Source organism: Hemicordylus capensis, chromosome 6 (assembly GCF_027244095.1).
Source record: "Hemicordylus capensis ecotype Gifberg chromosome 6, rHemCap1.1.pri, whole genome shotgun sequence".
Lineage (NCBI taxonomy): Eukaryota > Metazoa > Chordata > Lepidosauria > Squamata > Cordylidae > Hemicordylus > Hemicordylus capensis.
Window position 1 is genome coordinate 3,548,643 of NC_069662.1, and position 20,211 is coordinate 3,568,853.

General features: G+C 53.6%; 1 protein-coding gene across 2 annotated transcripts in view; it reads right to left on the reverse strand.

The window, feature by feature from the left end:
- Positions 1 to 3,117: 3,117 nt before the first annotated feature.
- Positions 3,118 to 20,211, reverse strand: part of KCNAB3 (potassium voltage-gated channel subfamily A regulatory beta subunit 3) — a 28,080-nt gene continuing 10,986 nt past the window's right edge. Inside the window, exons 4-15 of one of the 2 annotated variants that reach the window (XM_053264872.1) lie at positions 17,465 to 17,544; positions 15,698 to 15,742; positions 15,519 to 15,563; positions 14,910 to 14,953; positions 13,700 to 13,786; positions 13,147 to 13,182; positions 9,692 to 9,777; positions 9,465 to 9,585; positions 7,589 to 7,683; positions 6,225 to 6,345; positions 5,470 to 5,558; positions 3,118 to 3,750 (exon numbers count right to left, since the gene is read on the reverse strand). In XM_053264872.1, the coding sequence (XP_053120847.1) occupies positions 3,661 to 3,750; positions 5,470 to 5,558; positions 6,225 to 6,345; positions 7,589 to 7,683; positions 9,465 to 9,585; positions 9,692 to 9,777; positions 13,147 to 13,182; positions 13,700 to 13,786; positions 14,910 to 14,953; positions 15,519 to 15,563; positions 15,698 to 15,742; positions 17,465 to 17,544 (939 nt within the window). In that variant the 3' untranslated portion in view covers positions 3,118 to 3,660. The remainder of the gene's footprint in view (positions 3,751 to 5,469; positions 5,559 to 6,224; positions 6,346 to 7,588; positions 7,684 to 9,464; positions 9,586 to 9,691; positions 9,778 to 13,146; positions 13,183 to 13,699; positions 13,787 to 14,909; positions 14,954 to 15,518; positions 15,564 to 15,697; positions 15,743 to 17,464; positions 17,545 to 20,211) is intronic. The other variant, XM_053264873.1, reaches the window with a different exon arrangement.

The window sequence follows — 20,211 nt, forward strand, 5'->3', positions numbered from 1 at the left end:
TCTCCCTTGGAATGCACCCCTCTCTGCCTGATCAGCCGGTCCTGCTGGTCTCCATCACGCTCCATGTGCTGACCTGAAAGGACCTCAGCAGAGCAACAGGCAGGGAAATCGTGAGATAGAGCATTCAGATCTGGGCACAGAATGTAGGAGCCTGCTGAAAACTGCCTTTAAAATGCCTCTTGCAAGAATATGAGTCCTTTTAAAAAAAAAATGTGTGTTTGAAATGGGGAGAGAGGTTAGCATTTTGAGATGGGGCTGGTAGGGAATCTCTTATTTGAAATATATCCAGTTCTTTTCCAATCATACAGTACTTTCTTTATAGTTTCTAAATGGGTCATTTGGCCCAAGTTCTCAGCTCAGAGTGGGCGATGGAGAACAATTTGGACAGATTATTTAAAAGCTGTAGTTGAATTACTGAATTGGGGAAAAGAGCTGTTGATGGTTCTTTTTGTTTTTGAACCAGATTTCTGTGCTTTTTCAAGCAGAAATGCAGTACAGATATATGTACTGCAATACTGATATGTTGAGTGCTTTGCGCTAATACAGAAGCTTAAATGCAGCTGCTTTTGAGTAGCTTTGATCTTATCCCTGGCTTTGAGATTCAGCCACCAGCCACGTGGGCAGGATTCCTCTTGGCTGGGCCAACACCTCCTCTCTTCCTTCCCTGATGTTCCCTTCCATTCCTTGGGCATCACTTGCCATAGCAATTTCTGCACTAAATAAGAATGCAGCTAACTCTGGGTGAAGATGCAGTTCGGGCATCCTGCACAGCACTCAAGAACGGATCATGAGAAATAACTGTGGCAAAGGAAAACATCTAAGAAAGAGACTAAACACCTTTGCCACTGAATACAGGCTATTTAAGCCCAATGCCGATTACAAAGAGGTCTGGTTGTCATGACTCTGGCTTGAGAGCATGGAAATAGGGGTGTCTCCTCGAGAAAGGAGGGATAGGGAAAGGGATGGGGCCACAGCTCAGTGGCAGAGGATCTGCTGTGCATGCAGAAGGTCCCAGGCTCAGTCCCTGGCGGCATCTCCAGGTAGGGCTCAGAAAGACTCCTGCCAGTCAGTGCAGACAATACTGAGCTAGATGGACCAAGGGTCGGACTCAGCAGACGGCAGCTGCCTGTGTTCCTAATCCTGGCCTGCCCTGAAGCTCTTCTTGTGCTCAATCAGTTCTAACCAGCAGACCCCCCCCCACTCCCCAGAGCTGCATCACCTCCTGCAGAGACCCCCCCTGAAAGCGACAGAAGTGCTACTCTAGAGTAAACCTCAAAGCGGAATCATTCTCAACAGAGAAAATACAGCATTGTATATTTGCGGCCAATGCGAGAGGCAGATGCCATCGCGGCAGCCTGCCCTGGAAGCGCAGCCGATCCAAAGCAGCGAGTTGTGCAAAAGGGGCACCCGGCACCCAGGGGTGGGGTCTGGGGATCCGACAGCCGCCCTCCTCTCTCCCCTTGGCCCCAGGCTACCCTTGACCCTGAGGGCGCACAGTCAGGATTATTGCTTTAAGAAGAGATGGCTCTTTCCCTAGAGGAGGATGGAGATGTTTTGGAAATGCAATGGAGGAAAGCCCAGATGTTGCCCCGAGCCAAAAGAGCAAGAGAGAGAATCTACCTCCCTCCGCTGGGGGAAATTAATGGAGAGAGCAAACCACAGAGGGACGCTGTGAGGGAAAGGGCACTGTTTTCTGCTGCAGCCATCTGCTGCGGAGGAGGAGGAGGAGGAAGAGAAAGAAGGAGGAGAAGAAGAAAGAAGAAAGAAGAGCTGGTTTTGCTTCCCTGCCAAAAGTACCAGGAGCGAATAAAGGCCCATCTATGAGGCAAAGCACTGCTAAAAATCAAAGTATTCTGCAAAACCAAAGATACCGGGAATTGCACGGAAGGGAGCGAGATTTATATACCATTTGGGCATATAGCCATTGGCTTAGGTGGTACAAAAATAAATAAATAAAAATAAATATGCCACTTTTTGCTGAAAGCTGCGTATAAACATTTTTAGGATTAATAATAATAGTTGCAGGCAGCTCCCCTCGCTTCAAGCCGGGGCTGCACAACTCCGGCCCTCCAGCTGTTGTTGGGCAACAACTCCCTTCATCCCCAGCCACAATGACGGAAGGAGGGCTGGCGTTGTGCTGCCCTGCTCTAAGCTGGGGGGAGCTCAGAAAGAGTTGCTCCCGGGCCCAAGGCAGGGTGAGTCTGGGGGCTGCGAGTAAGGTAGCGTTGGTGAAAATTACTGGGAGGGGGCGGGGAATGGGAGGGAATAGAAAGCAAACATACCCGTAAAAAGGATCCAAGGAAAGAGGTTAAATCTGCGGTGGGAGGAGAACAGGGCCGATGCCGCCATCAGCTGCTCTCCCACCAGAAGAAGGGACTGCGAGGGCGTCTCGGCTCACCGCCCGCCCACCCCCGTTTGTGGGGATTTGTCCAGTTACACTCCATCCCTTCGAATGACATTGGCCTAAGGCAGGGCTGCTCAACTTCAGCCCTTCTGCAGATGTTGGCCTACAACTCCCATCATCCCTGGCTATTGGTCACTGTGGCTGGGGATTATGGGAGTTGTCGTTCAAAAACAGCTGGCGGGGGGGCTGAGTTGAGGAGGCTTGGCCTAAGCCAAGGTTTCTCAAAGTTGGGTCCCCAGATGTTGGTTGGACTTCCGCTCCCATAACCCCCATTGTGGCTGAGGATCATGGGAGTTGAAGTCCAACAACATCTGTAGGGCCTCAAGTTTGAGAAACCCTGCCCTCAGGTATTTTGGTGCCTGAAGGAATCCAAAAATGCCATCCCTTCCACTTGTTAATGGAGTGCAGGATCCAGCAGGAAGTTCTCCCACACAACCTGAATGGAAATTGATGGGGGCTGAGCAAGGGCCCCATGGTTTGATCCTGGCGGGTGGCCTTCTGGTGCCTGAGGCAGAACATCCAAGATGGCCCTCGTCCAGCTCATTAACCGAGGGCACGATCCAGCAGGAAGCTCTTCGGCCCTAGCCCCACTGAAATGAACGGGGGGGGGGGCTGCACAGGAGCGCTCTGGATCGTGCCCAAGATGGAGGCTCCTCCCCTCAGAGCACCACAAAACTAGCCAGCGAGAAAAGTAATGTTCAGGAATGAGCAGGAGAAATCAAAATCAGTGTAATAACTCAACACGCAGCATGGGACTACAGCAGTAAAGCACAAGGCTGAAGATTAATTAAGGATGGTTCATCATTATCATACACTTATTCAATCGTGTGCTTTCATCCTATGACCCCACGTTACAGTGTGCCTGCCCCTTTACAAACCAGGCGTATTGATATGGAGAGAGAGGCAAAGCGGGCGGTAGTTCCGGCCCTAGCAGGAGGCGGGGCCTCTCACCCGCCATCCCCATAGGTCAGTTGCTCATGCCATATAGTTGTATTGTAATCTAAGCAGCTGCCATGGGGCAGGGTAGACCCCCGCCCCAGTCCCCTCCCCGACTTCATCCGCTGTGGAAGTATACGGATATTTGGTTCATGCGCAAAGCGGCTCCTCCTTGCCCACCCCACAAAATTAAGAGGCAGCAGCTGGTGGGAGAGCATGTGGGGGGGCAGGTGGGGGGGGACAGGAGCCCCACAGAGGAGCAGAAGGAGAAGCAGTCCAGCGGGACAGGAGTGTGCCCAGTCCCGGGCGTCAATGTGCCCCTACGCCCGGGACTCTTTTTTTGTATTGGGTTTGTTACCCAGGAGGGCATCAATTTCCTGGACGACTTGGGGTGTCAGCTGGGTTAGAACCTGTGAAGAGAGGGAGGGGAGAGGGCTAGTAGGCACGCCTGGAAGAGAAGGAAGAAGCCCTCAAGTTCCCAGAACATCTGCCTCTTGCACTGGGCTACGTACATTCTTTCATCCCACAATTGCATTGCATAAGTGCTGAAAGCAGACACAGAGTTCTGCACCCTGGGGGCAAAAATCACAACTTCTGTTAAAGCAAACCAAAGAGATATGATCGTCTTTATGGCTCCCGTGATACGTTTGATAAAGGCAACGTTGAAGTGTGCCGTCAAGTCGGTGTCGGCTCCTGGCGCCCACAGAGCCCGCTGGTTTTCTCTTGGGAGAATACAGGAGGGGGTTGACCATGGCCTCCTCCCGCAACCAGGGGCGATTCTGCAGAATTCCTAGCTGTCAGGGGATAGGGCTTCTCCTCATTCTTTAGTTTTGTTTGTGTGCTTATTAAAGCACAGAATATAAGTCACTAGCTGGGTCGGGTGCAGAGCATCTGTGCCTCCGGCTGGCCCGCCCACTGCCGCTGCTCCCCCCACCCACCAATGGGCATGCCCAGCTTTCTGGCCAACTGGTTTCTCCCTCTCCCGCTTCTCCCCCAGCTGGCCTACTTCCTCCCCCCCCCCCCCGCCCGCTTCTCACCCTCACTGCACAATTTCTGGCTAGCGGGCCAGGCGGAAAGCCGGCCCGCCACTTCTTCCTGCCTACTTCCGGTAGCGGCCACCTCTTGTTCCCGCCGGCTGGACCAGCCCACCGCTGCCTCCTGCTCCCGCTGGCTGGGCTGGGCCGGCCTGCCTCCTCCTCCTCCCGGCAGCTGAGCTGCCTGCTACCGCCTCCTGGGCCGGCCTGTCCGCCACTGCCTCCTCCGGCTGACCGGCTGCCACCGCCATTGTCTCCCCGTCCCCGTCACTGTCCCCCAGGTAGCTGCTCGCAAACTCTCACGAGAGCTGCCACACACGGGATTAGTGATGGGCACGTTTAGGAGAATTAGAGAGATAGATTCTGCTCTTGCTCAACTAGCCCACTCCACTGGTAGCCAACTTTTGGGGCAAGAGCATCCCTCGTCTAGTGCAAAATGCAGTATGAGGCAGAGGGGGGCGTACGGAGGGGGGCGGGCGCATCATTGGAGCAGTGAGCTGCTGTAGAAGTGCATTTGCCCCTTCTTTTCTTAAAATTGCACATTTCTCTCTCCTGGACTGAGCCAGGGGGAACTGGTTCTGTCTATTTAGATTGGCTGGCAACCAGTGATGGCCCTCAGCTCCCTCCAGTAGCCACTTTTCGACATTCAAAAACCTGGTTCTGCTTTTTTAAGCCCACCTGAAGCCTGGAGAATGGCCATAACAGAATACTGAACCAGCATCCAATTTGCTGGCAAATAGGTCTGTCAAATGCAATGCATTCCACAACAAAAATTAAGATATATTACTGACTTGCAGCACATTTACCAAAAAAAAAAAAAAGCTTTCTGGGCTTATTTTTTTTAGAAGAAAACTCAAGACTTCTGCTTCCCTCAAAAACCTTGCTTTGAAACAGGAGTAATAAATTGTTTTATTACTGGGGACGGTGGGAGTGGTCGTTCAGCAACCGCTAGAGAGCCCACTGTTGCCTACGTAAAATGATGCTGGTCAAACTGCCCTCCTGGTGCTTAAGGATGTAAACAGAGAGTGGAAGCAACACGTTTCACCCCACACCCCCCCGCACTGCGCTGGACTCTGCACGGCTCTCCTTCCTCACCTGAATAGATCCCAAGTTCTCGATGAGTTGTTCGGCGCTGGAGACTCCCAGGAGGACTGAGCTGACCCCTTCCGAGCGGAGACACCAGGCTGGAGGGCAGACGGAGAAATGCGACAAAAGAAACGTTATTTCTAGTCTCCGTCTCACGGGTTTCGGGGCAGAAATCTGCAACCCGGAACAAAGCGGATTTGGAGGAGATGATCACCCAGGGCTGTGCTTACAGGCCCATTTGCAGGGATCTGGGAAGACTGACTGAATCATCAAACCGAACAGGAGCAAAAGCCCATCGAGGTCAAATCGCACCTTTGGCCCAAGGTCTGGACTTTGGTCGGAGGCTGGGAGCTTGATCGTGAGCTCCAGCTGGGGAGGACGAGCGCTCCCTGCCCAGATTCCGTCCCCACCGTCAGAACCAGGTAGGAAGAAAAACCGTCCACCCCAGCTGGGGCTTCGCTCATGCGCACGCTCCCAGCCTCTGGCCTTGTTTTTACTGAACACACATCTTAAAGCAGGAGTGTGTGTGTGTGTGGGGGGGGGCAGCTCCCAAATTAGAGTCAGAGGCACTGCCGCCGCCACCCACTGTGGGAACTGTCCTTTTACAAATTGTCCATCTCCTGGGTGGGATCTGGCGTTTATACAACCCGCCCCCAAGGCTGCAATTGCTTCTGGGGCGCGCTGGCCTGTTTTGGCCATCAGCCGCCGCTGCCCCCCGCCTCCCGCCCCCAACCACCCCCTGCCACGTCCCCCTCGCCACTCACCAATGGCCAGCTGCGCCACTGTGCACCTCAGGCGCTCTGCGATCAGGTGGAGCTCTTTCACTTTGGCCTGCTGCTTCTTCCCGTCCTCGCTCTGCAGCTTCTCCTTCAGCCACTGGTATCCCTGGTGATGGGGGAGAAAAGAGAAGGGGGCTGATGTGGGGTGGAGGCCCTTGGCATTGAGGGGTGGGGGTGGGAAGCAAACAGCCCGTGTGTGTGTGTGTGTGTGTGTGTGTGGTGGGCGGGCGGGCGGGGGGAGAGTATTTAGAAGTCAGCTACGGACACAGCACAGTTCTGGGGTGGGGAGAAGAGGGAGATTTCCGGAGACATAAAGGAGAGACATCCCCCTCCACCCCAGAGCAACCAAGAAGTTTTTCACAGGGGGCTTTTAAAGCCCTTTAACTTGCATCCCCTCCGGAATGGAGGTGGGGGGCGTGTTCACATATCGGCCAGATTTACCCCGAAGTCCCTGCGAGTTCTCGAGGAGCAGTTCACACACGGTTTGGGTTTTTCACTGCATGTTAGAATGTAGCCCGGTTTCTGTCCGGGGGTAAAAAAAAACCCACTTCCTGTGTCAGTTTTTTGGGACAACTTTGAGCCTCCCAGTAAACGTGCGGTAAAGCCTGCTGTGTGTAAAAGTCCCAAGAGGTTTTTGTTCAAATGAGGAGGGAGCAGTCTGATTTCTCTGAGGGATTAACAGCTTGAGCTCCAGCAACTCATTTTAAGTTCTAAGATCCCAGCAATGGGAGGAGAGCCGGTCTAGCAGCCGTGAGCATGAATTGTCCCCTTTGCTAAGCAGGCTCCATCCCAGTTTGCATTTGGATGGGTGACCACATGCGAGTGCTGTGAAATATTCCCCTTAGGGGATGGGGCTGCAGCTCCGTGGAAGAGCATCTGCTTGCCTGCAGAAGGTCCCAGGTTCGATCCCTGGCAGCATCTCCAGGTAGGGCTGGGAGAGACTCCTGCATGGAACCTTGGAGAGCTGCTGCCAGTCAGTGTAGACAGTCCTGAGCTAGATGGACCGAGGGTCTGACTCAGCAGCTTCCTACAAATATGCAACATTGTAGCAAGGAAGAGAGCACCAGGTGTGTGCAAAGTGCCTTTCCTTTACCACCAGGTAAACACAGCAAGCAAGTGACCATGCATGTGGGGCCTGTTTGGGGAAAGGATTCCAGGGCGTGACTTCTAGGCAGGACTAGGCAGTGACGTGTCTTCCTTGAAGATAAAAGGCTCAGGGCACCTTTGGGGGCAGAAGATACAGATGCTCTCCCAGGGGTGTGTGTGTGTGTGTTTAGGGGTCATTTGGGGCCGTGCAAGGGGGAACTTGGGTCACGGGGGGTCGCAGGCGAAAGCAAAGAGGACCATACCTTCATGGCAGCACGGCAGTTCTCAGGGACCCGCTCCTCATATTTTCCCGTGATGAGTCCACACGCTAGCGGGGACCAGGTTATGGCTCCCACCCCTAAGAGGGCAAACAGGCAAGGCAGGTGGCGATGAGGAAAAATGGACTCCCTGAGACTCGCAAAAGCACTGCAGCCACAGACCACCCTTCCTGGTTCCGCCTATGTCTCCATTTCTGCTTTATCTGCTCTGCCCCATGCATTTTGATAGATCCCTCCCGCCCAAACAGAAACCTATCCTGACTCCATCCTCATTGCCCCAGGTCTTGCTACCCACTCTTTCTGCACCTCTGAGCACACAGTCCTCGTCTGGTTCTTCCTTCTGGGGCATTTGATTGGCAGGTACCAGGGCATGGCCTTCTTCGTGAGGGCACCATGGTTTTGGTTTTCCCACATCTAGGAAGATGCGACAGGCTCCCTCTTCCCTGCTTTTAGATGGGTTCTGAATAGCCAGGATGGAGGCAGTCATGGGACAAGACTTAAGGATGGGTGCCCCCAGCTCTGCTGACTACCCAGCTGCCTTTGCTGCCACTCACCTGCCCACCTTCACTGTTGTGGCGTGACGCCTACCTGTTCCACACTGGCGCTGCCCAATGTCATCACAGGCTGTGAAGATGCCAGTGAGAATCGGCCTGCCTTTAAAGGGCCCGCCTGTTCTCCTGGGATTGGCGCAGCTCTGTGTGACTGGGTGGCATCGGAGAGCGGCTGATGGAGTGCTCAGTGTCGAGAGGGGTGCAGGTGGTGGTCCCCTGAGACCCACACCCCTGGGCATTCACACCACCTTGCTAAATTGTACCTGGCCCCAGTCCCACCCTTATTGGAGGTACAATTGGCAGTGACATGATTGGACAGGGCCTCCTCAGCAGGGCCCCTAGACTGTGGAACTCCCTCCCACTGGAAGCTCATACCGCACCCTCACTGAAGGTATTTCTCCAGCTGTTCCTGTTTAGACAAGCATTTAACTGCTGGCCGCTTGTAGCAAATCCTCGCTGTGGAACTGTTGTTACTGGGTTTTCCTGTTTTCAGCTGTACGCTGTTATTCTTGATTGCTTTTAATAAATTATGTGTGTTCCTATTTTTTGTACACCGCTTAGTGCCTAGGGCAGGAAAGGTCACAAATTTAACAAACATAAATCAATCGATAAAAATAAGATTCGTTTTATTGTTTTAATATGTTTGTCTTATTCTTTGATATTTTTACTTTGCGAGCCATCCAGAGAACAATTTGTATTGGGGCGGCTGGCCAACAAATAGAGTTTATTAATTATTATTACTATTTTATTTTATTATGTTTTGTGGTAAGCTGGCCAGAAACACATGGAAATAAATAAAATCTATAAATATTTTTCAGATCCGTACCCCCTGCCCCCTGGTGAATTCTGCTCCCCCAGTTGCCCCACAGATCCCACCCCATCCCTTTATGCCAGGGATTCTTGACGTTGGGCCCCCAGATGTTATTGGACTTCAACTCCCATCATCCCCAGCCCCAATGGCCTTTGGTTGGGGATGATGGGAGCTGAAGTCCAATAACATCTGGGGACCCAACGGTGAGAATCCCTGCTTTATGCAACCCACCTCTCTTCCCCCCACCCCACAACCATAGCCCTGCTCCCATCATACCAGAGCCAGCATAGTGTAGTGGTTAGAGTGCAGGATTAGGATCGGGAAGACCCCAGTTCGAATCCCCCTTCAACCATGAAACTCACTGGGTGACTCTGGGCCAGTATCTCTCAGCCTAACCTACCTCACAGGGTTGTTGTGAGGATAAAAATAAGCATGTACACCGCTCTGAGCTCCCTGGACAAAGAGCGGGTCATAAATGTCTACATACATACATACATACCAATCTTGTGGTACAGCTCCGGAAGCTGAGTTTCCACCTTCTCCCGCTGGAACATATGATACTCCGCCTGCTCGCACACGGGAGGAATGAGGTTGAATTGCCGTGCCACCGAATACGCTTCCTAGTGTGGAGCGGGGAGGCAAAATCAGGCAAGCACTACGGGGGACCCTGTCAGCGCACAGAGGAGCAGGCCGTGTGCACCCCACCGTTGCAAACCCAGCCTTTACCATGATCTCCATCGCGCTCCAGCGAGAGGTGCCCCAGTACATGGCCATCCCCTGGTTGATCACGTAAGTCATGGCTCGTACGATCTCTGCGGGTGAGGAAGGAAAGGGGAGAGGGTCACAGGCTTGCAGTCCTTCTTCCCCAGACCCTCGCCTCTTATTTAAAGATCGGAAGCCCTCTTATCTGCAGAGGAATTGCAGGAGGAGCAACATGAAGGCAGGCAGCCTGATGCAGCCAAGGGAAATCCTTGATGTCAGCTCTGAAGTCTATTGATGGGAACGGAATCCCAGTAAATCAGGGGCTCTCAGCCTCGGGACCCCAGATGTGGTTGGACTAGAACTCCCATCACCCCCCCACCACCACCACCACAAAGCTGGCAGGGGATATGAATAGGAATACGACAAATATTTATATACTGCTTTTCAAGCGGATGATGGGAGTTGTAGTCCAGCAACAACATCTGGGGTCCCAAGGCTGAGGACCCCTGTGGTAAATGGAAAAGGCACTTTTGACGGGTATGTGTCTGCATTGTATTCTACTGATTGCTCTCCAGATCTGCACCACTTACATCACAACAATCTTGTTGTGTGATCACAACAATCTTGTACCGGTATGTTGTCAGGATGCAACCTAAATAAGAGCAAAGTACATCCTTCACTGCTTTTTCTAGAAAATATACTGCTGACCCAGGCATATTATTTTTCTCCACTTGTACATATCTTAATTAAAAGCAAATGAATTGACAGTCAAGTAATTCCCACCCCCACCCCCGCAAATTAATTTTCTAAGCTGCTGAAATTAAAACCATTTTGCCTTCCTCTGCCTCCTGCCCTAAATTGCAATACATGTGTGTGTATACACCACCAGGAAACACACAAAGACACACACTTATGCTTGCAATATCAGAGCATTTGCATTTACACCAAACTAAAACACACACACACACACACACACACACACACACACACACACACACACGCGCTCCAGGGTTGCCAACTTTATCACCAGCCCCTGCTGCCATGCTTTTAATAGCAGTTTGATCCACTGGTATTAGGAGGTGATAATGCTCATCTCCATGCTGTGAAAAGCCTCCTCATCTAATTTCTGCCTGCCAGGCTGCTGTTAAAGGCACAGGAGCAGGCAAGCCTGGTTTATCCTGGTCAGTTGGCAACACCAACCCTCGCAAGCACAAACCCACATACCATTGTATAAAGCAGGACCCAAGAGCATGCAAAGACAAACCAAATAGATTGACTTTCTATACAGCCCTCCCACTTGCGGGGTCTACAGTGGGGTCTCTACAGGATCAAGTCTGGGGTATGCGCAGAGGGTTCCTCCCACCCCTTCCTGCCCGGGGTTAAGTCAGGGTCAAGCTAGACCAGATGAGGAAGGCGTTTGTGCACCCTCTGTCTCATTTTTTTTTTAAATAGCAGCTGTTGGGGGAAGGAGGCCAGATTGGCATCATGGTGTGGGGGAGGGGGGGTTGACTCTCCCCCCACCCTTGCCACCCCCCCAACTCTCCCCCTCTCCAAAGCTGCTGCTTATTACAGAAGGGAAGCTACTCTTTGTACCCATATAGAGCTGCCCTTCTATGGAAGAGGAGACAGGTCTCCTCTGCCTTTAAAAGGGGCACAGAAGCGGGGATTTCAGCAGGTGCAGCTTGTCATGCAGAGGGGAGAGAAGCAGCACCTGCTGAAATTCTCACTTCTGTGCCTCTCTTAAAGGAACAGGAGGCCTGTCCTCTCTTCCGTAGGAGGACAGCTCCGTGGCTTTTCTTCCTGGGACCAGCAGCAGCAGCAGCTTTGTTGGGGGGGGGAGTGAGGTTTCCGTCAGGGAAATGGCACTGGGGGAGAAAGGGCGAAACCTCCTCCTCTCCCAGCCCCCCCCCCATGCCACGGCCCCAATCCATGCCACCTCCTGCCCTGCTCCTGCTATTAAAAAAAGAAGCCCAAATTAAAGAGATGGAGCTGCAAGAGAGCATTTTGCTCGCCCAGCTTGGCCCTCAGGAATGGAGGGGGGGGCAGGCACTGGGCTAGGGGTGAGGATTCCCGAGGGTCTGGGGCACAGGGCTGTTTCAGCGGGGGAGATATTATGGGGTGCAGAGAGGAGCACTGGGATTCAGGAGGGGCTGGGCTCAGCATACCTCTCAAGAGCCCAACTTGAACGACTCCTTCAGTCGTTGCTGGGCTACAACTCCCATCAACACCCACAGCCACCATAAACTGCAGCTGGGAATGGTGGGAGGGGCTAGTTCAGCCACATCTGGAAGACCACCGATTGGGAGCCTCGGGTTTAAAAACCTGCCTCTTTTACTCTTGCAAAGGGCCCTGCTTCTCACTCGCGTTTTCTTGTGCCATCTGGGGAGCCACCTCTGAGAAACCCCGACGTAGTTTATTGACAAAATAAAACCAAAAGGCCACGGTGGCAGGGGACAATGGGCATTGTAGTCCAACCACATCTGGCGGCCCACATTTGAGAAACCCTGGTGTAGCTTCTGTACAAGATAAAACCAAACCAGGGCTGCATCACTGAGGCAGTCAATTGGTTCACGGAACTGATCGAAAAAAGCATCCCAGTCAACTGAAGAACGGGGCCCAATGAATCAATCATCAGATTTTTTTAAATCAGTGGATTTAATGATTAAGCACTTCTTTTTTTTTAAAAGGCAGTTGGTGAGCATCATCGTAACAGGCCTTCTCCTTTCCCCTTTTGCGGGAGGGAAAAACTATTCTGAAACAACGCAGGTGTGCAACTTCTAAAAACAAAGAAGATTATTTGCAAGGAGGTTTCTGCAGCTTCAGAAAAATCCGCCCCCCCCCCCACAAATTTAACCAGTTAGTTAGCAGGGGTTCTCAAACTGGGTTCCTCAGATGTTGGACTACAAACCCCATCACCCCCTGCCACAACCAATTAATGTGGATGTTGGGAGTTGTAGTCCAACAACATCTGGGGGTGGCCAGGCTACCTTTGAGAACCCGTGTACAGTTTTTATGTCTGTATTTTATATATTTTAAATTAGACTTGCCATATTTTTAGCTTAATATTTTTAACTGTCATTTTTATTATGTTTTTTAAATTTTTGTAAACTGCCTTGGGATTGTTTTTAATGAAAGGCGGTATATAAATTTAACAGTAAATTAAATCCCATGAGATAAGGGATTCGTCAATGAATACTGTGCTACCATATTTACCCTAATAGAAGAGGACTCTGAATTTAAGACGACCCCCCCCACCCCCACCAGTTTCTAACATCAAAGAAGTTGGGGAAAGCCAAGCCTTGGATTCAGATAAACACAGTATTGCTGCCCCCTCTATGTGTGGGTTTGTTCCTTATGGTTTGCCCCATGGTTCATAGCTTGAGAGGTATGGGGCTCAGTTCTTGCAGGCATAGGATCTGGGAGGACAGCAAAAAGGAGGGTTTTTTCAGCGGGGGGGTGGGGGTGGCAATCTGCAGTACCTTCCAGCAAGAGCAATCGGAAGTTCGGGTCACATTCTGCAGGGGGGGAAGGAGAGAACCGATGAGACAAGGTCAGAGTCGGGGAGAGAGCCCCGCGGCAAGCCTGCTGCCTGGTCTTTGGGTGTGTGTCAGGCAGTCTGCCACAGACTCTCTAGTCTTGGGGAGGTCATAGAATTACAGCTGGGGGGAAAGGCAAGGGGAAGGCAGTGGCCTTCCTTGCAGGGTTGTTGTGAGGGCCAGCAGTGCTATAACAAAATGAATGGATGCAACAAAGAAAGGCATTGATGTCGGCGAGAGTGATTGTGAGAGAGGGCTGCTTTTGGCCTTCTCCACAAAGGGGAGTGTGTGTGTGTGGGGAGAGCCCCTGAGTTATGGGAGGGGGTGCTCAGAGACCTCGCAGGGCAGCAAGCTGAAGCTCAAGGGATGCTTGCTAAAAATACAGGCGCAGGGAAGGGCGGGCTTCTGTCAAGCTGCCGGCGGGAGGCTGGGGCGGCTGCTGTGGCTTTCCCCGGAGCCCTGGAAGCTGAAGTGCTGGCGGCAGAATCCCACTGACCTTCCATCGGGCTGTTTGCATCCATCCGGTTGGCAAAGACAATGTCCACGTACTCCAGCTGAAGCCTCTGCAACGACCCCTTGAGCCCTGCAAGGAGAGCGGGGAGGAAAGCACGGGGCATGAGATCCACTCCCCCCCCCCGCCCCCGCCAACTGGAGTCAGACCCTTGGTCCATCGAGGGCAGTATTGCCTACACTGACTGGCAGCAGCTCTCCAAAGTCCCGACGGGAGTCTTTCCCAGCTCTGCCTGGAGGTGGCTGCTGCCGGGGACAGAACCCGGGACCTTCGGCATGCCAGGGGCAGATGCTCTACCCCTGTGTGTGGGGCCCAGAGCCAGCCCCAGCAAAGGCAGCGGGTGGGGGAGAAGCACAGTGGAGAAACCTGTCTTTGGCAGGTGTGGGCAGGGGGTGTGTGTGGGGCGGAGAAAACGCGCCCACAGCAGCAGGGGGAACTGGAAGCCGCTAGTGCCGCCCGCCTTCCTGCTGTGCTGCTGCTGACCCCACCGCCACGTTTCCCCACCACCCCAACTGGCGTTTCTCCTCCTCCAGTCCCTGTTCCTGAGTTCCCTGCCCTGCCTCATGGCTGGAAGCTGCTGTCTGCTCGGCAGCTCCTCTCGCCCCCCCACTGCATGCACCAACTCCGAGGACAGAGCCCGGCTGGCGGGAGGGAGGGAGGGAGGGATCGGGGGCACGAATCAGGCCAGCACGCTTGGCCGCCTGGCATGTCAAGGGTGGGATGCATGCCGCTGCCCATGGCACAACAGCAAGCAGAATTGGGGGCAGAGGCGTTCTTACCCCTGGACTTCGGGGCGGAGGTCCAGGGCCTCCACAGCCCCTGCCCCCCCCCCAATCCTCTTCCGTCTGTCCCAGGTGGTGAGGTTGCCCTCCGAGCAGGATGATGCTCAGTTTGCAGTGGTGGTGGGGCTGGGTGGGTGGGGCTCCAAAGGCCTTTAGGTCCAGGCTCCAGAATTGCCCAGGTGCACCTCTGACTGGAGGCTCCCCAAGGCCTGCGGGGACCGGACTCCCACCCACCCAAGGATGCCCCTGCTGGGATCAAATGCAGGCATCCTGCATGGCAGGCAGGAATGTTACCCCTGAACCACTAATGCAGCTGCCTTCCTTATGCCTCTGCCCGCCCCCGAGCTTCCAAACTACTGGTCTATTTTGCAATCCCTCCCCCAGATCTGCAGCCCCTGCCCTCCCCAGCTTACCTTCGATGATGTGTTTCCGGGACAATCCTCTCTCTGTCTCAGCTCTTTGAAGACATCCGGGCGGAGGGCGGGGGAGAAATTACAAGCTCAGTCCCCTCACACTGCACCACCCTGCAGAGACATCCCACAAGCAACCCCCCCGCCCCCTCCCCATGGTCCAACCCCGTCCAAAGACTTCCTTGGCCCTGTCCTGAATTAGCACCAGTCAAGCAAACTCCGGGCATGCATTGCGTGTGGGTGCTGCTGCAGGCGTTGGGGGAAGTTCATTTGGGCGGGACCTCAGCTTTGGAATCTATTTCCAACCTCAGCCCTGGAATGTGTAGGGTGTCATAATGGAAGGCCAGAGTGCCCCTGTTCATGTGCAGAGGGCCATTCACCCACCACCACCACCTAACTGTACCACTCGCATGAGGGCTGGGTTCTGTGCCTCCCTGTCCAGAAATTCGCCGTGAACACGTGCGCACATGCACTCATGCACATGCGCGCACACACACCCCAACACGCACAAGCGCACAGTCCCTGCAACCCTCTCCCCTTCCGCTCTGCCAGTTGGTAGCCCAGCGGCCGCCTGGCCTCCCCATCCGTGCTCAGGGCACCCCGCTGACTTACTGGCCTCCCCAGTAGATCTTGGTGGTGACAACGTAGCTTGAACGCCTGAGAGGGCACAGAGAGAGAGAGAGAGAGAGGTGAAGTGGGGCACCGCTGGGGGGCGGGGGGGGCAAGGTGGGGGCAGGTCTGGAGGAAGAGGTGCTGATGATGCCTGCACTTAAGAGGCAGGGAGCATTTACCTCCATCCTTTGCTCTTCAGGATATTCCCCAGCGTTTTTTCTGCTCTGGAGAACGAACAGACAAACAAGAGAGAGAAGCGAAGAGGGAAGCGCCATTAAAAAGTATGCCGCTCTGAGGGATTTGCCAGTGATGACCCAGAGCCCGGCTGTGAGCTTCCCCTCCAGTCAACCAGTGGGGCTGAGGAGAAGGGACAAGGCGGGACTTTCAACGGAGGGCCGCCTCCGGGATGCCCCCTCTCCTGCTGCTACCAGATGGGATAAGGAACATAGGAAGCTGCCGTATACTGAGTCAGAGCCTTGGTCCATCTAGCTCAGGATTGTCTACCCAGACTGGCAGCGGCTTCTCCAAGGTTGCAGGCAGGAATCTCTCTCAGCCCTCTCTTGGAGTCAGATGCTGCCAGGGAGGGAACTGGGAACCTAGATGCTCTTCCCAGAACAGCTTCACCCCCTGAGGGGGAATATCTTACACTTCTAGTCTCCCTTTCATATGCAACCAGGGCAGACCCTGCTTAGCTAAGGGGACAAGGCATGCTTGCTCCCACCAGACCAGCTCTCCTCTCAGACAACAACCCCACCGACAGCTCTCAAGGGGTACCCCAGGCTAGCAAATGGCTTCTTGTCCTTGGGGCTGAAATGGCAGCCCTCCCCCTTCCCCCAGACGGACCTGGCCCCAGATCTCCTCCCTGGCTGCATCTCCAGGTAGGGCTGGGAGAGACTCCTGCCTGCAGCCTTGGAGGGCTGCTGCCAGTCAGGGTCGACCATCCAGACCTAGGTGGACCCAGGGCCTGACTCAGCATAAGGCGGCGTTCTCGGCGCCTAACCCTTCCCACCCCAGCCACAGCATGTTACAGAGCTCTCCGGCGCATCTGTGGGGACTCAGGGATGGGGGTCTCGGTCACAGTGTGCAGTTGCACCCCACATTCCTGGTCTAAGGGAATCCCTTATTCAGCACAGATGCCTGCCTGCCTGCCTGCCAGCCAGCCCACCAGCGTCTTCTGGTGCGAGGAGGAGCCAGTCCCTCGCCTGCCTCTCGTTCAGCTCCATCAGTTTCCCCCCTTCAAAGCCTCCCCAGCAGATCACCTTATGTCACCCTGTGACAGATTGCATCTAGCTCTCCGTGCTGCCTGCCTGCCTGCCTGCCTCCCTCCCGAGCCAGCTAGCCCCCAAATCCGGCCTGACAGAATCGTGTAATGGGGTTTTAATTACCAGATTCCGAAAAGCCCCAAGCCTGGTCTTTGTGCAGAAAGTGCCTGGCGGGCAGAAGTAGCACAGGGCAGCAGGAGCAGTGGGAACTGGGCTGGGACAAAAGGGAGGACGAGGATGATTTGCGGGGTCAGGAAGGGAGCCCGGGGTTTCGGGCTGAATTTAAGCTAGGGCTCAGATCTGTTATAGAGGACAAAGAGTCTAGGAGGGCCTCTGGGCATGTGCAGAGCTATTTTTCTTCAGTACTGAGCAATCATTAGTGTCCCCCATAGATATCTGGGATTAGGAAGGAAGGGGGAAAGAGCATGCCTTCCAGACTGGCTGGACCCCAAAAGCTGGGGGTCAAGATTCCTCCTGCAGAGGCACAGGGTAGATTCAGACCCATCTTGCTCCTCCCACTGAGCTATGGCTCCTCCCCTTCTTCACCTGTTGAATTTCTCTTTGTCAAGGAACTATTAAAGGCACAGCAACCTGGCCAGAAAGGTGGAAGCCACGTTCTGCTGCCACTTGGGGTTTTGTACCCATTTCTCAGAAGGGAGTCGAGGATGGAACTGCTGGACATACTTGCCAGAAGCGTAGACCTCGGCCGTGTCAAAGAGGTTGACCCCGCTGTCATAAGCGATGGTGAGCACGTTCTCTGCCATCTGGGGAGAGAGAAAGAGAACAGCGTCAGTCAGTGCAGATGCTGCGATGACAGCCTTTATTAGGGTTGCCAGCTTTTTCTAAGAGCCCTGCACCTGTGCTCTTAGGAGCTGGCCACGGGGAAATTAATCGGCTGAAACCTCCCCTGGCAGTGAGAGAGGAAAAGCTTCACTTGCATCATTTCTGCCTGTTAGGCTGCAGTTAAAGGCAGAGGAGCAAGGCAGAGAAAAAGTTGGCAGTTCTAATCCCTTTTGCCCTGAACACCAAAAGTCTCTAGAACAGGGGATTCCCAAGGTTGTTGGACTACAACTCCCATCATCCTCTGCCACGATGGCAGCCATCCATTGTGGCAAGGGATGATGAGAGTTGTAGTCCAACGACATCAGGAAGGCAAGCTTTTGGCAATGTAGAATTGTTGGGTGGGGCTTGCAAGGTGAGAACAGGGGGGTACTGCAAGGTCTCCCATATTTTCATCAGTGAGATGCGGATGAACCCAGTCAGAGACATCTGCATACAGGAAGCATCCATCAGTTTAAGTTGGTCGACAATATGGATGTAAAAGCTCCCTTGGCTGCTTTCCCCTCTATATTCCTTCTGTCCAGCACATGCAGAGGTGCTCTTACCCCTGGACTTCGGGGCCAAAGTCCAGGGCCTCCACCACTGCCCCCGGGGCCCCCCAAATCCTCTTTAGTCTGTCCCGGGTGGTGTGGTCACCTGGCAGAGCATGATGATGCTTAATTTGCCGTGTGTGTGTGTGTGTGTGTGTGTGTGTGTGTGTCCAAATGTCTTTAAGTCCAGGCTCCAAAATTATCTAGGGGCACCTCTGAGCACATGACACATTCATGGAAACATATGAAGCTGCTGCCTACTGAGTCCGACTCTTGGTCCATCTAGCTCAGTATTGCCTGCTCTGACTCGCAGCAGCTCTCCAGGATTTCAGAGTGAGATCTTTCCCGGCCCTAGCTGGGCGCTTTCTGGATCACAGTGCCACGACGTGTCTGCTAAGTGCACGTCTGTCCTGCCTCTGTTTCGGCAACACAGACCCTGCGCTGTCAGCAACTAGGTGCCGTCCACATTTCCGGTGCCTCCTTTCGGGTTTTATCCTCGCGTTTTAGTCCTACAACGTTGCATGTGCGTCGCAAATAAACAGCTGCATTTTCCCGTGGTAGGAGGGTTGCGCGAGCAAATTACCTTTTCAAAATGATCTAGCCAAGCCGAAGCATTTTACGGCTGAGCAGCCTGTCGTCTGGGAAGCGCCCTGGAGATGCTTACTGGGACTGGGACCTCCTGCCTGCCACTCAGGTGCTCTACCACTTCCGTGTCTGAGACGCCTAAAACGTGCATTTCATGTTGTGCTGCTTTAAAAGGGTCTCAGGCCTTATCTAGCCCTCCGGGCAGGTTTAAACTGATATGAGTTGACTGCGTCAGCCTTTCAAAGAGCTCTGGGAACTGTCGTTCTCGTGGGGAGGGGGGGCCTACAATTTAGGGTGACATACACGGCTCCCCCCTTCCATCTGCACAACAACCCTGTGGGGTAGGCTGGGCTGAGAAAGAGTGACTGGCTCAAGCTCAGCCAGGGCGCGTTAAGAACATAAGAACAGCCCTGCTGGATCAGGCCCAAGGAGGCCCATCTAGTCCAGCATCCTGTTTCACACAGTGGCCCACCAGATGCCGCTGGAAGCCACAGGCAAGAGTTGAGGGCATGCCCTCTCTCCTGCCATTACTCCCCTGCAACTGGTACTCAGAGGCACCCTGCCCTTGAGGCTGGAGGTGGCCCACAGCCCTCCGACTAGTAGCCATTGAGAGACCTCTCCTCCATGAAGTCATCCAAACCCCTCTTAAAGCCATCCAGGTTGTTGGCTGTCACCACATCCTGTGGCAGAGAGTTCCACAAGTGGATCACGCGTTGTGTGAAAAAGTACTTCCGTTTGTTGGTCCTAGACCTCCTGGCAATCAATTTCATGGAGTGACCCCTGGTTCTAGTGTTGTGTGAGAGGGAAAAGAATCTCTCTCTCTCCACTTTCTCCACGCCATGCATGATTTTATAGACCTCTATCATGTCTCCCCGCAGACGTCTTTTTTCTAAACTAAAAAGCCCCAGGTGTTGTAGCTTTGCCTCATAAGGAAGGTGCTGTAGGCCCCTGATCATCTTGGTTGCCCTCTTCTGTACCTTCTCCAATTCAACAATGTCCTTTTTAAGATGTGGTGACCAGAATTGTATGCAGTACTCCAGGTGTGGCCACACCATAGTTTTGTATAAGGGCATTATAATCTTAGCCGTTTTATTTTCAATCCCCTTCCTAATGATCCCTAGCATGGAACTGGCCTTTTTCACAGCTGCCGCACATTGAGTCGACACTTTCAACGAGCTTTGCATGACTGGCTGGGGATTTGAGCCCAGGTCTCTGAGGGATTCGTCAGGCCGGCTCAGCACTGCCCTCCCGGTTAGGAACATAGGAAGCCGCCATATACTGAGTCAGACCCTTGGTGTATCCAGCTCAGTATTGTCTTCACAGACTGGCAGCGACTTCTCCAAGGTTCCAGGCAGGAATCTCTCTCAGCCCGATCTTGGAGATGCTGCCAGGGAGGGAACTTGAGACCTAGATGCTCTTCCTAGAGCGGCTCCATCATCCCCTGAGGGGAATATCTTGCAGTGCTCACAGTTCTAG